The sequence below is a fragment of the Lactuca virosa genome, chromosome 9, assembly GCF_052849685.1.
Source record: "Lactuca virosa cultivar CGN04683 chromosome 9, Lactuca_virosa_CGN04683_v6, whole genome shotgun sequence".
NCBI lineage: Eukaryota > Viridiplantae > Streptophyta > Magnoliopsida > Asterales > Asteraceae > Lactuca > Lactuca virosa.
In genome coordinates this window covers 211,392,171-211,410,796 of record NC_136434.1, presented here as the reverse complement: position 1 = coordinate 211,410,796, position 18,626 = coordinate 211,392,171, and the positions used below count along the sequence as shown (strand labels likewise).

The 18,626-nt window shown below is 34.8% G+C and overlaps 1 protein-coding gene across 1 annotated transcript; it reads right to left on the bottom strand.

The window, feature by feature from the left end:
• Positions 1-5,265: 5,265 nt before the first annotated feature.
• On the bottom strand, positions 5,266-8,882 carry LOC145136309 (formin-like protein 5). The gene is made up of 5 exons (XM_079070450.1): positions 8,359-8,882; positions 7,026-8,254; positions 6,726-6,928; positions 6,414-6,649; positions 5,266-6,343 (listed from the first exon to the last, which is right to left on the bottom strand). Exons 1-5 carry the CDS (start codon positions 8,494-8,496, stop codon positions 5,453-5,455), a joined length of 2,697 nt encoding a protein of 898 aa, XP_078926576.1. The 5' UTR covers positions 8,497-8,882; the 3' UTR covers positions 5,266-5,452.
• Between the last annotated feature and the right edge of the window lie 9,744 nt (positions 8,883-18,626).

The window sequence follows — 18,626 nt, the reverse complement described above, 5'->3', positions numbered from 1 at the left end:
AAAGCGAATGCTGGGATCATACATACATGAAGTAGCGAAGCTGGATCAGGAGATCGCCTCTGCTTTGAGAAAGAAGCCAACTGTCAAACCAACTGGTAAAGCAAGCGACACGAACAAAATGCAAATGGGCAAAATAGACACGAAATATCTCACGGTGATGTTCACTCGTGGTGATAACCAAAAAATGTATGTTCGCCTTACCTGACAAACACCTGTTCTCCACTGTTTGTTTGGAGCACATTTTGAATATCATAAACAGGTGCAAACAGAATGGCGATGCTGTCAAGAAGAATTTCAATGATATGCTTCGCTGGTATATTCTTTTTCGTCATACTCTATTGGCTATCATACCGAAGCTGTTCAAAACAGTTAAGAAGACGAAACAAGCACAACAGTAGATATCTCTCACCTCAATCGACGTAAAGGGGGAGATTGTTGGGTATAGAATATTGCGTCATTGGGATTTTTTACTTTAGTCCTTTTTGTATATGGTTTGGGCCTGTCCAGCCGTCATTTATTAGGGTTATAAGATCTATATATAGTGCATGCATGCATCGTGTATAGGCTAGTTGTTGATTTCATTATTGTAACCCTACCACACCTCTACAGTAGCAATTCTTAATAGAGTTCTTCTGAGGTTGTGGCTTATTAATCATTCGACATCAGTTTGATTCATCGTGTGTTCTTGTTTAGTTTGTGTTCTTGTGTTAATTGTTAAGAATCTTATCGATCTTAAGAGTTTTAATCTCATCAACCTGTAATACAAGAAACTGAGTGGGTCAGGCTGGGGAGCCTGGTGAGCATATAGGATTTTCAACCCACAATAATAAGTTCATTATTTATTTTCATCAAATCATTAACCCGATTATCTATTCCCGTTATCCTCACTTTACGTCCCTAAAGCATCTATTCTAAGGGACCTAGCCTAAGGATTTTTCTTCGGGGTTACAACACTGCTTAGGGGATTCCTCAGCAATACATGTCAATAAGGCAACCATGGGGGGGATGGAGTACATCTTCAAAAACACCTACAGGTTGCGAGCCTGCTTGCGTTCCACTGGACTGCCTAGAAAAGTCTGTGGTCGTCATCTATACTCCACTAGATGACTGGATCATCTTAAACATCGTAAACATCGAGGCCTCTCATCATTTTATCACACATCTACTATTTCATCTACTCATGTTCTACTCAACATATTTGTAGATAAAAAAATACATACATAGTTTAAATCTGAAGAAAAAAGCTCAGATATGAAAACCAAATACATCTACAGTTTAGATCTGAAGAAAAGGCTCAGGTCTGAAAGAAAAATACATCCACAGTTTAGATTTGAAGAAAAAGGCTTAGATCTGAAAACAAAATACATCTACACTTTAGATCTGAAGAAAAGACTCAAATCTGAAAACCAAATACATCTACAGTTTAGATCTGAAGAAAAATTTCAGATCTGAAAAGAAAGAAGTTTAGATCTTTCATCCAGCACAGATCTCAAAGTATAAAATACATATATAGTTTAGATCTGAAGAAAAAGCTTAGATCTGAAAGAAAAATTTAGATCTGAAGGAAAAATGTTCAGATCTAAAAAGAAAGAGGTTCAGATCTTTCATCCAGCATACATCTCAAGTAAACAGATAATATATATACACATAGCACGTAATTTATATAAAATACTTCATATCTATGTGTAAGATGAAAGTGACTATACACTCACCTGATAAGAAGTGGTTCGGACAACACTTCGCTTCTTAAAATAATCTTCTTTGACGAAACTGGGAAGTTCGCTTGAAAACCGGGCTCCGCACGGGCAGAGTTTCAAACCGAAAAACTCTTTTTCTCGGAGCCTTCGGGCTCTCCGGGGCTTTCTTCTAATGCTGGGGAGGTACCCTAGGCTTTGGGGGGATTTAGGGGGGGGGGGTTAGAGAGAGAGAAAGAGATAGAAAGAGAGGGTTGAAGGTGTGAGAAACGAGTTGCCCCTGCACCTTTATTTATAGGCTGGGAAACTGCTCAACTCGCCGAGTCGGAAAACCTACTCGCCGAGTCCATGCCACATGTCACCATCTGGTGGCTAGCCATGGGGAGAAAGCAACGGCCACGATTTCGCCACGTCACCCGATTTCGCACAGCTCATTCCCGACTTAGAAAAATCATAACTTTCGCATACGAGCTCCGTTTTTTACGTTCTTTATATCCACGCGTTGGTGGGATCGTACTCTACAACTTTCGTTTAGACTCCGTCGTCTAATTTTAACTTTATTTTTAAAGTTATATTTTTAACAGGCCGGGACAGGAAAAGTCCGTTAAAAATTCATAACTTCTTCATCTGACGTCCGTTTTCGTCTGTCTTTTTACCTTTGCGCTACTAATAATGAGATCTTCAATTCTCTTTTAGGTTGCGTTGGCCAAAAACCTCTCAATCTAAAATTCGAATTCCGGGTTGTGCACTGTTATGCCAAATCTTAGAAAAATCATACCTTCCTCATACGAAGTCAGATTTGGGCGTTCTTTTTATGAACGCTCTCAGTTTAACGTATACTACGACTTTTGTATAGATTGCTAAGGCTAAAAAGTCTTTTATCGTAAATTCACTATTTACGCGCAGTGTCGTGCCGGTTTTATCGCGAAACTTCGACAGACCATAACTTCTTCGTTATAACTCGGATTTCAATGTTCTTTATATCTCCGGAATCCTTGTCACGACCACTACAACTTTCTTTATCGATATCGAGCTTATCTAACATTTTATTTTTGACGCTTATTTTTATCATTTATTTATTATATTATTATAAATAAGTAATAAGCACACAAAAACACATAATTCACATAATATTCAAGTAACTCATCTTTATTACTTCGAAACGAGTTACAATAGTTGACTAGACTATTACATCATCATTAGTGCTTAGCCCAGAAAAACGAGAGTTACAATTCAAAATTCCAAATCCAACGGTCCAAACGCGGGTCCCGACAAATCCAAAATACACATTTCCAAATTTAGGGTTTTCTAAACCCTAATTCGGGTTTCCAACCAAATCACAAAACCAACTAATCCAATATTTAAGTTTTACATTAATTAAAGTCTAATCAAGTCGGGTACCACCCACTACCACCTCGGGCAGTGGTGGTTGGCGGTGGTTCACGGCGGCAGCCACTACCTCACGGTGGTGGTGGTTATGATTCTAAACCAAAGTACATTCAAAGTATCCCAAATAACGGTCCATTCACACGTAAGAGCACACAGTCACTCAAGGTGGCGGCAGCATGGCGGTGTGAGGTGGTGGTGAGGTTTTCCTCGGTTTTTCAGCCAACAACAACACACACACGCCTGAAACACAGCAGCACCGGGATACGCACTCACTCAACAACCTTGTGGCGACAAACGGTGGTTGGAGATGACAGCCACCACCTTACGGTGGTGGTGACGGTTCTTCTTGATTCTCTACCAAAAAAAATGTACATACAACACCATTAATTCCGAAAACAGCCCTTATTTGCTAACACTTACGTACCCCGCCACCTACAAGGCGACAACACGTCGTCGGAATGCGACATAAATGGTGACTAACGGGCGGCGGTGGCCAACACGGCGATTACGACCCCCATACAACCAAAAAGGAACAAGAGAGATGAGAGAATGGATGCAGTTAGCCTTACCGAGAGATCCGATCGCACACGACCATGTTTCGCCGGTCACAGAATCATATTCGCTCTTGGTGGTTCTTCCGACCGCTCACGATGGTTGCCGCTTCATCTTTGACTTCGCCGGCGACAGGAGCGACAACGGTGGTGTTCGACGGCACGATAGCAGAGGGTAGAACGGGAACTGGTCTTGACGTGGCAACGGCGGCTGAGGAGGATTCGGAGATGGTGGCGGCTGAAAAACATGGCTAGGGTTAGGGTTAATATGGCGATGATGGGTTTTAACCCGTCCCATGTAAACTTCTTCAACGTTTGACACTTCCGGCCCCTCCCCCCTCAATTCCTTTCAATCTAGGTCCATATTTTACCCTTTAGCCCCTGCTTCTATAAATCTATTCAATTTAAGTCCAATAATTAGCAAACAGCCCTCAGCCTTCAGAATTCTTTACAAAATAAGTCCTGGAATTACCGTTTTAACCCTCACAAGTCCAAATTATATCATTTGGCTCCCCGAAACCAACACCCCGCTAAATATTATGGATTTTAGGGCCATTATAAAATAATATAAAATATGAATTTACATCTTGGGGTTCCAGGTTTATTATTTAACTACTCTATTTCAAACGGAATGTTACAGGTATAAGGGAAAAAAGGGGGGGGGGGGGGGGGGGGGAGGTTTAGCTTTTAAGATAAACAAATCGAACTTAAAAAACAAGTGTCCATTCATAAATACAACCTTAAAACTTATATTTAAACAAGAACTCATTATAGAGAGTGTAGTTTTAACATTTTAACTTTTATATCTATACTTTTAGATATTTTAAAAGTTTTACTTAACATTTCGTTCATAGGCAAAAACTTTAATTTTTGGTTTCAACATAACAAAACATAAGTTAATGACTTATAAGGATAATATAATTTATATTTTGTTCACACTTAGTCTATTTTTTATCCACATGTTACCATCGAATTTGTTTGGACTATTTACATTACATATTTTACAACCGGTTGATATCAGTTTTAGCCGGTTTACGGCATCCCTTGCAGCTCCAATCGTGTTCACCAATGTGTCGGGCCAATATGATTTTTCCGGTGAGTTTTTTGGCACATCAAAACACACACTCCACTCCACTCCACTGAGTTTGTTCTCCAACATTTACTTTTGAACAGATCCACATACATATACACTAGCTAGATTGTGTGTTCATCTCATGTCCATTTTTAGATCTATCATGAATAAATACGATTTTTAGATATGCTCGCATACACACATTTTTAGATCTACGAGATGTTTGTATATGTTGGTGTTTAGAATCAGAATCTTAGTTTGTTCTTGCACACACAAATTTCCAGGTCTACTCAAAAACATATATTCGAGTGTATCTGTGAGTTTGTGTTTTCTAGTGTGCTAAGAACTCGCTGGAGAAATCATAATGGTGAGATTCATCGGAGAAACCGACCAATCAAGCATACCAGAAACCAACTAGTCATAAAGATGTAATAGTCCAAACAAATTCAATTATAACATGTGGAAAAAAGGCTAGAAAAACGAAAACGAGTAAATATAAACAAAACCTAAAGTATCATCGTTTGAGGATGATATGAGTTTGTTGTGTATGAAGACAGTGTTATGTACAATCGTTCAATCATTTGGTAATTCGATCAATGCACATAGTATTACTATTACAATAGTTGAGATAGAATTCCGGTTCATATACAACATTAGCGGTCCAGTCCAATCAAAGTGAGAAAAGGAAACCAAAAAAAGAAAAAGAATCAATCATTGTCGTTAAACAAAACCTAAACCCTAAAACCCTAATCTTCATCTGAACTAGAACTATCCACCCGTCGCTGAGCAATCGCCGGAAATAGCATTTGCCGGTGATCAGAAAAAGGATTTTGACGAGGTTCAGAGGTACCTCCGGCAGACACGTCATCAACTTTTCTTGGAGTCCCAACCTGCAACTCATCGTTCTTCTCTGTTGTCGGTGGTTTTACTTTTACAGGTTCCTTCTTAACCTCTTTGCATACCTTATCTAAAATTATCAAAAAATCACGAACGATTACAAATAATCTCAATCCCTCATCCTTCCCGGAGTGTCCATGGAAGTAATCGGTTGTGTTCTTAATCAGATTCATTATCCTCTTTTCTTCTTCAAGCATCCACATAATCTCCTTCTCTGCGATCTTCACAAAATTCAACAAAACTCTCTGAAACTCGTCTTCTTCTTCAATCTTTTTCAAATCCGTATTCAAAAACTCACGAGATTTCACCAATGCCCGACCAAGTCTCGACACCAAACTGGTCAACCCATCTGCATCAACAATGGCGGCTTTTTTAACACTCTCAAGCTCACTGCTCAAACCAGACACCACTTGAAGGCCAAGAACACGATAACGCTCTTCTGTTTCTTGTGAAGAAGATGAAGTTTCTTTGAGAAGATCATCGGTTTTGAAACTCCTAGATTCACGGGTAGTTCGGGCAGCTTTTATACCTTCTGATCGGATAATCTCCTGAACAACAAAATGTAAAAGCGTTGTTTTCCCATCGATTCCTTTAACATCTGATAATTTCAAGAGTGTATCCAGTTTGAATGCTTGTGCACTTCCACGAAAAGTTCCATCGTTCATCCGATTCCCGGTTTTCAAAACCGCTTCCAGAAGTTTCAGGAACAATCGACTTTTTCTAAGTGATACGCAAGCAGCCTGTAAATCGTGAAATTAGGTTAAAATTAAACGTCTACGATATTAGATGCGAAGATTTGAAGCTTTTTACCTCTAGAGTTACGAAGGATTCTTTAATCATGGCTTCTTCTTCCTGGAAATTACACATAAAGAGCAGCGATTCTAGTCTTTTGAAAGCAAATGGGATTTCAATTAAAGGTTTTAAAAAACGTTCTGCGGTTCCAAGATGAGAAAGATCGCCATTGTACATCCGGAGCTTCAGTTCTTCATCGGAAGTTGGCGCCATTTTTATCAAAGTTTGAACAAGCTCCGCTGGAAGTTCGTTTCCTGTTTAAATTCATACATACAGTTTAGAACTAAGATCAAAACAAATAAGTTTGATAAAATTATGAAAAAAGTTTACCTTCTTTTAATGCGTCACAGATTTCTTCGGTTGTCACGTTCAATGCTTTTAGGAGAATAGACAGATTCTGAGCTTTTTTTGGATCGATGATTTGAATATATTGGAAAGTGGGATCTTGGGATGCGGAATTTTTCCTTGTGTGATCTTTGTTTTTGTCGGTGGCGTTATACCCGAATAAAGTTTCGATCATTTCTTCGCTGAATCTGTTAATTTTAAGCAATTCGATCACCTATTGTTAGATCCTCATTTCATATAACTGGGTAGAAATTAATTAATAAAGGTTAAAGGATGATAACTTACTGAAATGATCCTGATTTAATTTGATGCCAAACCATGGATTGATCAGGGTTCGCCATAACTTTATCCCAAAAGAACGGTTTAAGCTTCGCTTTAGATGCATCAGTTTCATCACCACCGGAATTACTAGTTCCGGCGGTTGGTCGAGGAGGTTTTAAGCTTGAAACCGGCGGTCGTGGTGGAGGTGGACCACCACTCGGAGGAGGAGGAGGACGTGGAGCAGAAGGCTTAGGTGGTGGCGGCGGTGGTCCTGGTCCTTTAAGTGGAGGCGGCGGTGGTCCTGCTCCTTTAGATGGAGGAGGCGGTGGAGGTGTAGCAGCAGGAGGCATTGGAGGTGGAGGTGCCGGAGCTGCATTCGCAGACAACCGTTTAGAAGATTCAACCCTTCCAAGCGGCGGCTGTAACGATGACTCCGCCCTACCAGGCGGAGGTCGTAACGGAATACCCACCGGAATACTAGAATCCATTTTCACATTTGAATTTCCATACACTAATTCATCGCCGGACTTTCCAATATTATGAACAGATGAATTCAAATTGTACGAGGGTTTATACGACCCATCTGAAAGATTAACACCATTAATAGAATAATCGCTCAAACTCAAACTCAGAAGAGGCCTTTCATCGTTTTGTCGGCGTTTACCCCAACCTCTTGTATAACAACAAAACATTAATCCGGCGAGAAAAAACGTCGTCGTAGCAGTAACAACCACCGCAATAATAATCTTTTTGTGTGTATCATCGTTCTTCCCATTATTCGACTCTGTGTTTCCAAAAGAATCCACCGGCGGCGCTTGCCCAGTTTTACCTGAACTAGGGTCAAGAGGCTCCGCCGGAAAAAATGGCGGACTCGGAGGTTTCTGGATAATCGGAGCTTCAGCTGGTGCAGATGACGGAGTCGGAGACGGAGCCGGAGAAGGAGAAGGGGAATTTGCCTCTGCTAACCTGCGCGTTCTTCGAGAACTTGTAGACCCGAATCGAAAATATTCTAAGTAATCAAAATACCATTTTCGTGAATGATTATCTTCTCCCGATTCAGGGAAGGTAAGGGTTTTCGAATTCAAGCAATCTAGAATTGTCTTCTTGACTTGAAGATCCTGAAAAGCTAACGATTTCAAAATCGTTTCATGTTCTAGGGTTTTATGATCGCTACTACTAGATTGATGAAGATCTTGAAAAACTTCGATTAAATGCATCAATTCTGTTCCACAATTCGCCCAAACAAGTTCCGCCTGCAATAAAAAAACTTCATCAGATCTTAATCGTCATTAAATAGAATAATCTGGAAAAACAGTATGAGCTATGAACATCAAAAATATGAGTAAAAATGTATTACCGTATCTTTATCCATGATTTCCTCCAAATTGATGAGATTATCGAGTGGAACATTTTGGGGATTTCCTCCGTTGCTTCTTGAAACTGCAGGGAAAGCTAGAACGATCATCGCTATGAAGAAGACAACTTGAAAACCCATTTTTTATTGAATCTGAAATCTGAATAGGTATCGGTATCACTATGCTCATCTCATACAGCAACCATAATATCCAGAAACCCCAAAATCTCTTCAAACAGTGATGTCGATGATTAAGAATCAAGAAATTAACAAGAAAGCTTCTGATTGTGAGTTTGAATACTCTAATCTTCCAAACTAAACAAAACCCAGAAATCTAGGTTCAAGAAAACGCCGATTAAGCGAATCAAAATAACTGAAATACTTGGAATTAGGCAGATCGAGAGCGAAAAGAATAAGCGATGGAGTTTGACCAAAACAAATCCGATGAACTAGCAATAAAAATGAAGAAATTCTTCGGTCTGCAAAAGTATACAACAGAGCAAACCGAGGTTTTTGATTTGATTTGTAAAAGAGACGAATAAATTTACAGTAATTGACCCTTGACTATTTCTTGATTTACATATTTTTTTCATTTAATAAGTCTTTCATTGATTTGGGTCCCTCGTTCCAAAATTGGTCATTTAAAAATTATTACCCAGTCCCTTTTCAAGTTAGAAATTGTGGATGTTGTCGTTACGTGTTATATTCTAGACCATTTTGATGCTAACATAATTCAATTTTTTCTTTATGTTTATACATCATTTTAGAACATTATGGTTTTTATGTAGCTCCAAAAATATGAAACCATGAATTGTCTTTAATCAATTTTAGTGATGTGATTTTTTATTATTATACTACATCAAATAAATATACAATATATTAGCTTCAATTTGGTCATCTTTTTAGGGAAGGCAGGTTGATGAATTTAAAAGATTTTTTGCAGAGATCACTTCAATGCCCACATTATTTTGCAAAAATTATGTTTTTTTTATATTTCTTACGGAAGCAACCTCTCAACCTGGAAGTTACCGACCATCTAATTTCTTATTTATCCTATTTATATAAGATCGGGATAATATTGTTGTTGTTATATTATAATCTTATGTTATACTTTTAGTGGAGAAAGTAAAAAACAAACGGATGAGGAACAAGTGTGGTTTAAAACGAAAGATAGTTGTAAACAATATTAAGCAAGGGTCAAAATATAAGAAATGGTAAAATGAAGGATGTAATTTATAATTCCTTCTAGAAAGTGAAAAAGGGGAACCTTTTGAGTTTAATTTTTAAAAGGCGCCGTGTGTGAAAAAGAAATTCTTTAAACGCGTTAAAGGCAAGGTCTTGGTAAGCGAGTCCTGTTGGACTATTTCAAGGGATGATCTAAACGACGGCGTCTCGAGTATGAATTTCAATAATGTCTGTCTTCGGCTCCACCCTGCTCATTAAGTCATTATGACACTCACGGACTCAATGAAATAGTATCCAGATTTGTCGGGTCGGGTGGGGTTTGTAACACTCACGGACTCAATTTATGGTTTACAAAGTTATGTTTTGAAAAAACAAGACACCTTTACAAACTCTCTTATCATTTTTATGAAAAGTCAATCTATAATAAACTATTTGTATTCAGTTTTTTCGGAAAACAATCCAATTTCAACAAATAAAAATACTTCAAAATTAATTAGAGTTGTCTAAATGGTAAAAAAAGATGTCTTTTTAACCAACCCTTTTGAAAAAATGTTCAAAATCAATAATCCATTGTCCTTTTGCCAAATCCTGTCATTAACCACCCGACTAATTCATCTTTATTTTGTTTTTTTTTCTTTTGTTATTTTGTTGTTTTAAAGACTGATGAACTATTTTTCTTATTTACATAAAATAAAAAAAATTAGTTGTGAGACTCATGTATTATATGGATTAATTTAAAAAAAATTAAATATAAAAATCTAAATATTAGAGAACTTTGAATTTATAAGAAAATAAAAAAAATGAATTATTATAATAAAAATGTTTTTTATCTTTTAAATTTAAATGAATAAATAAAATAAACTAATGAACTTTAATTTTGAGAATTTTAAAATTAAAATGTAAGTTCGTTAATGAAATTGATATTTATGTATTACTAAATTTATTACAATTATTATATTAAAGTATTATGTGGAAATTAAAAAAAATAAAAAAAAACTTATAAAATGACATGTGAAAAAAAAATTAATTCAAAATAATCACAAAATGACATTTGGAAAATTGAATGAGAGTGTGACAAATGGCAAAAAAAAACATTCATTTATTAGAATAGATAAATTGTTGCAGCTCCAACTGTGTCAGCCCCCATTATTCTCCTCTACTCGTATCTCCTCCACTACTCGTATCTCCTCCACTACCGATCTTTCTCACCATACAATAGAGAATTCACCAAAAAAATATACATTATGAATCAAATTTTTTTTTCTAATTACAGTACGAGAAAATTTGTAAAATGACCAAAAACAAATGGTTGTTTGAAGAAAATGACCAAGAATCAGGAGTTTTCAAAAAATGATCACGACTTCCGCAGAGAGGGCTTCTGCGGAAGTCCTTTAGCTCTGAGGAACAAGAAAACTTTATGAGGAAATGACGTGACGGAGAAAAACATATATATATATATATATATATATATATATATATATATATATATATATATATATATATATAAAGTTTTAATTCCGCAGATGGTGCCTCGTTCCACAGAGATGCCCTCTGCGGATCTGTTCTTCAGATGTAGATCTGTTCTTCAGATGTACTTCTCTGAGGAATTGTTCTTTGCTAAAACATGGCCTAATAATGATTATGGTATTTGTTTTCTTTGAAATCTAACGAGGTGTCAACATTTAGCACATATCATTGATTCAAAACAACAATTTAAACTATAAAATTATGTTTCCAAGTCTATTTCTTCGACGATTTAGTCAACATAGGTCATGTTTTAACGAATAACAATTCCTCACAGGAGTCTCTGAAAAACAGATTCGCAGAAGGCATCTCTGTGGAACGATGCACCCTCTACAGAATTAAATTTTTATAATTTTTTTTGTCTTTTTCCACGCCACGTCATTTCCTCAGAGAGTTTTCTATTTCCTCAGAGCTAAAGGACTTCCGCAGAGGCCCTCTCTACGGAAGTCGTGATCATTTTTCGAAAACTCTTAATTCTTGGTTATTTTCTTGAAACATCCCTTCCTTTTTGGTAATTTCACAAATTTTCTCTTACAGTACCCATTATAGTACCCAATGAGATGCAAATGAATTTTTTTACTATGTTTATTCTTTTCAAACAATTATTTTATAATAGTGTCTCTATAATTTACATATTTACTCATCATATTATGTATTTTTGTATTTCTATTTGTCATTTAACATTTTTATCTTATTTAAATTTTATAGAAATATATTTTGAATTGAAAAACATACTTCTACGATAAAAGAAACTAATTTACAAATAGCCGACCAACACAAATGTTATCCTCTCTGTGCTCTACTGCCCTTCACTTCCCTGCTTTTGAATCTTTGTACAATAATACTTGCTTTTTAATAAAATGTTTAATTAGATATATAATGCTACAAATTTAATATTATTTAATAGCAGCATCAAAAGTACTATACAATGCAAGTCGTTCAAATATTGAATCATATAACTAACAGAATTACAAAAACAATATATTAGATAAAGAGTCGGATCCCCTCATGAACTAATTGTTCTCGTTTTGTTTTGGCCAGCTGCTTGCTAGCCTTTTTAATTTTCACTGCCGTTCCAAAAAAATATAAACAGTCGGATCCTAGACTACATATTTTATATTTACACATGACTAACAAAAGTCACTATCTTAAAAACTCATAACCAATTAACGTCAATTATCATACACATATAAAATGAACAAAGGAGCAATGATGTTTGAAAAATACCAAAATCATGAATAGATGGGTGTCCGGTATCAAAATTCAAAAACATTCATAACTTTAAACCTCACTCCAACTTGCCTTTTACTAGGGAAGGCCGGCCCAATGGGTTCAAAGTATGTCAGCCCACTGAAATCTAGGGCCTATTTTTTCCAGATTTTATATTAGGCTATGTTCAATTTTTTGGTCCCAATAAGTTAAGGATGTGTGAGGTATCAGGATAGAAAAGAAACAACACAGTCGGCAAGTAATCAAATGAGTGGGAATCTGAATTTTTTAGGAAAAGGAAACGGCGCTTTGGTTCTTGTTGATAGTGATTGTGAAAATGAGAACCAATCAACAACGATCTTAAATCATTCAATCATAAGCTTTCAATTCATACTTCTTTCTTCTTAATTCTTTCATCATAAATCTTAAAAAAAAAAAAATTAGAGAATCTGAATTTAGAGTGAGGCTTCGAAAATCTGAAGCAAAGTGAAATCGGGAGTGAGGTTTCGAAAATAAGAATTCGGGACAGGGTCTAGCCGTCATCATTGCTACCACTGTCGTCCAATGCCTCTACCATCACCTCTACATCTTCTTCCGGCGGTTGCACCTTCACCATTGCCATCTACCTCCAAACGCTTCTCTTTTATGTATAATCCTCCTCCCTAGTCCCTTCCATGTACCTCTCTGTGAATTTCATAATTTATGATTTATGTTTTTGAATTTCAAATTTCAAATTCAAAAATGAAATTAAATCCTCATATTCCATATCCTTTTTGGTCCTTCTTTGGCTTTGTATTATCACAGGAGTTTATGTTTGTTTTCTCTGAAAATTGACAAACTCTACCACACGGTAAGTCATATCCTTAGTTAACCATTACAATGTGTATATTCTTTATGGTTATTTGTGTCCATATGTGTCAGATTTTCATGAATAGCCTCTTTTCTATCATGTATACTTAATTAATTCTATTGACTATTGATCAAGTACCGGATCCAATCCTCTTGATTTCAATTATTGAGGCGCAGTCGGCCTCATGCTTTTGTCTTTATTTGAAGGGGTTGACTAAATGGACACCCCATTTTACCATTTAGACACCCTATATAATTTTTAAAATACTTTAGCTTTTATCATTTTAATGCACATATTTTTTTTTCATCAATTTTTTTTTTTTTTTTTTTTTTTTTTTTTTTTTTTTTTTTTTTTTTTTTTGTAACATAACAGACTACAAACTGCAGAGGGGAAGCTGTTGATTGAGGCTTTAGATGTTACCGCTACAATGAATATCAAGAAAATAGTGTCCTATTGTTATAATTGCACATTATATATATATGACTTGCGTTCTTCGTTTGCATATTTTTAAATCTCTTTATGTTGATTTTATCTCGACACTTCTTATAATGTATGAAATAAATGTTTCTTACCCATTACCAAGTGCATATAGGCATGTAGATTGAAAAAAAGGATTTCGGAAGTTGCCTCATTAAAGTATTCAAATGCCATTTCAAATGTGGAAAACCACGGCAAGTATTTTGAGAGTTATCTCTTTTGGTATGTATTTTCTATATCTTATAGATCTAAGTTACATTTTGATATTATATATAACAAAATAAAGTATGTGGTATTTTTGGACTCAAGTATTTTTTGTAGATAGAGCTATATTGGTGTCCATATCCACTTTAAGTATAAAGTTTGGGAATATTACCCATTACTCTTTGCAGGTGTGGGCTTTTTGAAATTACAAGGTAGTTGTATATTTTGTTCATAATCGAATGTATTTGGCATGCTTGATGCATTGATTATCATTTAGGCTTTTATATTGCAGCCCCGCTATGAAAAAGGTGGCTAGCTAAACGCTCTTGTAATCTTTTAATAGAAAAAGGATATGTGGAATATACGGAAAGTGCATTTTTAAGACAGTATATTTATGTATATTACATGATGTCGAGGATTGAGATTTGAGTGCTTGGTAAATTAATTTTAAATTTCAATAATCTTGGTTGGTATTTTGATTAATACGCTCTTGTAATATTTTGAAAATTTCAAATTATGGGATATGAAACTGTAACATGAGCATCTGGTTTAGCTACATTAAAATGTTTTGTGAAGGCTGGACAAATGCATGTTGTTTATGTCCATGAAAGGAGTGAACCTATTACAAATAGTGAAAAGCTTACCATTATCATGCATATTTTCCAAAACTTTCAAAGAAATAACATGACATGGCCACAACTATTGCTAAAAATGGTTGAAAAGCTTGCTGAAATAATCTAATTGTCACCCTATCCATGCTTTATTTCATATGAGTGTTGTAATGTTGTTACTTACAATTTAAACTATTAAGATTTTTGGGGTTTTTACAGATGTTATATCCTTTTTTTGTGTTGTGTCGCTTTACAACTTAAACTATTAAGATATATGGGGTTTTTACATATGAATGATGCAAAAGGTTATATAAAAACAATTGTTTGCAAACTTATGATTTATAATTACATTTTTTAGTCGTTATGTTATTTTATTTTGTCTACCGTGTATTACACATGTTATAATCTAGTAAATTTATAAGATATTCAGACACACTGCAAATCTTGGCCGTCAATTGATGTTTTGAACGGTAGTCATCATTGATCATTTTTATATGAAAACAATTGGTAACATGTTTCCAAAAATGTCCAGCCGATTGTGAATTTTCGGTCTTCTAATCCTCCGATATATCGACCCACAAATGGGCCAATGCGATTCTTCTATTGGAATTCACAATTAAGGGACTATCTTTCCTTTTCCTTTTAGTTGGGATGGTTCCGCATCCGGTTAGGATTGGGTTTTTGGGATGTATTCGGGTGACTATTGCTTTTCTGGAATGAACTTGACTTCCGGATCAAACGGGGGTTGGGTTTCCAACACATATTTAGGAAGAACCGAGAACTTGATGAATAGGTTTGGGATAAGTGTAACACCAAGTTCCAGGTAAATATCATCCTTGAGTTTTGGAAATTCATGTCTTAAATAAAGGAGTTTTGTGGAGACCATGATGTGGTAAAGGATGCACCACGACGTGGTCAAGGTCAAAAGAAATGCACGTTCATTTTGGCCCTCATGATGTGGCATAATGTTGGCCAGGATGCAAAACCCTAGTTTTTAGGCCTTAAACCCTATTTAAGGGATGTGATGGCTAGGGTTTTCACACCCTCAGCCTCCTTCACATTCTTTTTCGACCTAGAAGCCCTCTTAGCCTCCATTATTGAGTTTTTGAAGTTTTGTAGTGATTTTTGGTGAGAAGAAAAAGGCATCCTTTATGAGAAGATCTAGCAAGCAAGCTCCTCCTCCACCTCCTGGCTCATTTTATGGACCATTGTGAGTCTTTAAGTTCTAACTTTTGTGCTTCATGTTTCTAGATCTAGGTTTCTTTGCCTTGTTCTTCATGTGTGGGTTAGTTGCTGTAGAGAATCCATAAAGTTGACAACTTTATGGATCCTTGAGGTCCTATTGTGATTATATGTCCTAGATCTGAATAATGATTTTGTTTTGAATCCTTACATGAGGTTTTGACCTCATTTTCTTCATTTTGACCTAGTTATAGTTTAAGACATGCATTGAACATGCATGTCTATAAAGCATCGACTTTTATGATCTGTTGGGTGTGAGAAAGCTTTCGGGAAAGTATGGATAGGTAGCTTAAAGGATTAAGATCTTAATACATTAAGAAGGCCAGAACAATTCTCACGACGTGGAGTATTGGCCTCCACAACGTGACAAAAGGTAGTCTCCATGACTGTTTTATCCTGAGGCCACCATGACATGGCAGAAGCTTGGCTACGCATGGTGGCCGGCTGTGAGACTTTTGACTGTTGTCTTTTTGACCAAGTTGGACTTTAGGTCAATTTTGTTGGATTAAAGTGTCTAAGGTTGTAACTAAATTGGTATAATATTGACTAATAAAAGTAAAGTCCTTTTTGGGTTGCCCTCATATCCAGAAAATGGCTTGGATTGATCAAAGGAGAGAGATAAAATGATTTGTAAATATATTATGTGATTACTATATTAATTAGAAATTCTTAATTAATGACTTGTTAAATTATTATATGAATAATAAATTAATTAGAAATATATATTATTAGTTAATTGTTAATCAAAATTAATCTGGAATTAATTCAGGATTAATTGGAATTAATTAAAGGTGCAATGATTGAATTGTAATTGTTCAGAAGTTGAACAAAAGAGGCAACTCTAGAAGAGTCCATGACATGGACGCTTTTGGGAGCCTTTTTAGGGTTTCCAGAAACCTCCCGGTTCCTGATAAGAAAATGATTTGAATTAGGATTAAATCTATTATTTAATTATTCAAATATGGATTCATCTGTAAGTTACATAAACTATAAATACGACCCTTGGTCATCATATTTTCGTGGCTTCTCCTACCTAGAAGGTGGAGAACGAAAATTCACTATTTTCTCGTTTCTCTCCTCCAATCCTAGAGTTTCCTGAATTTTGAGTGTGAACCATTACAGACGGCCATACTTTTGGAGGTAGTTTTTCAAGGAGACTAAAAAGGGTTATTGATTAGCTTGTTTCGAATCAAGCAAGAGGTATGTGGTTCTATTCATGAATTTGTTTCATAGGGTTTATAGTTTTTGTTTCATAAGTATGGTGTTATTAATTGAGAAAATACATAGATCCAATTTATGTTGCATGTACCCTTAAAAGTTAAGTGAAATTTCGCAAGTACATTGTTATTGTAACCTAAAAACCCTAATAGTGGTATCAGAGTCGTGCTTTTATATTAGTAGTGCATAAAAGATGAAACCAGAAAAATAAATAAAATCGACAATCTTTCATCGCCACGACGTGGACAGCCTTCTGCCACGCCGTGGAAACTGTTTGAAACAAAATTTCAGGATATTCTTGTCTTATTCAAAAGATAGGATAATTATTAGTTGTGTAATATTATTTTAAATGTCTAAGATCTAAATATTATAACAAGATAATTAAGAATCCTAATTTAAATATAAGGAAGGTTTTAAATAAGGTAATTATCTATTATAAGATAATATAATTACCTTTAATAAGGAATATATTAATTAATTTAAAGTTTAATTAAAAGATAATTCTTAAATCTTATTTAGTTCAAATATTAATTATTAAAAGTTAATTGAATTAATATGATTTGAACCTTGTACTTTAAAATATTTTAAAATACACCCTATATATATATATATATATATATATATATATATATATATATATATATATATATATATATATATATATAGGTTATTCTATTCAAACTAAGTATTGTATGAATGTATGAATCATTGTGGACCAATCATTTTACTTATTTTTGGAAAGTGAATAATACATATTATTAAATTAAAGATAATTAAAAAATACCATCTAATTTCATTCTAAGGGTATTTTAGTCAATTAACATAAATTTAAAAAAGGAAAATTGCATATTTTAAGGAAAAATAGATTCTATTAATTTTAAAAATCTGATTGTATGGATGATAATTCTCCTAATTCGGAAATTCTGACGGAATATGTTTATCAATATATTGAAAACTAACAAATATGATTGAACCATACAAGAATACACATTCTGACATAATATATATTTTGATTTAATGAACTTCTTGAAGTATAACAAAATTTTGGATACAAGTTAAAAAAAAAATTTCATTACATTCTTAGAAAAGAAAAAAAAATTATATACTATTCTATGAGAATGTTACACTTATTAATAACAAAAAAACACAATATATAAATCATTCTACCAGAATACACTATTACATATATTTTTTTCATTATATTGTATATTATTCTTGTAGAATAATCTATTCTTTTTGGAAGATTGGTGGTCATTGTTCATCTTCATCCCATACAATGTTCATCTTCGAGATTCTATTCTGACAGAATCAGAATTCAAGATTCCATTCCAATAGATGTTGTAAGTTTCATATGTACCATGTTTTTCTTTGATATCTCTCGTTTCGTTCCCAGCCAAGAAAACAAGAACATTCTTGTTCTTGATTTCATGTATACCTGCAAATGAGAAATACAACCACTCATCGTTATTGCTTAATCTTCTTTCCATGGCAATTTCAAGCAATAAACACCACATCGAATTCTGTCAAGCAAAACAAACAATTTCCTGTAAAACATTAACCCCAGAAATCCATTCCATTTATCCATTTCTATCAAGAACAATCAAACCCAAAACCCATAAACACTCACTGAATTTTTGTCAAAACAAAGGAATGAAAAACAAAATCAAAGGAATATCCATGGCCACATTTGGTCTACTGCTACTCACGTTTTCAAAAATACATACTAAGAAGTAAATTACGATAATTCAGAG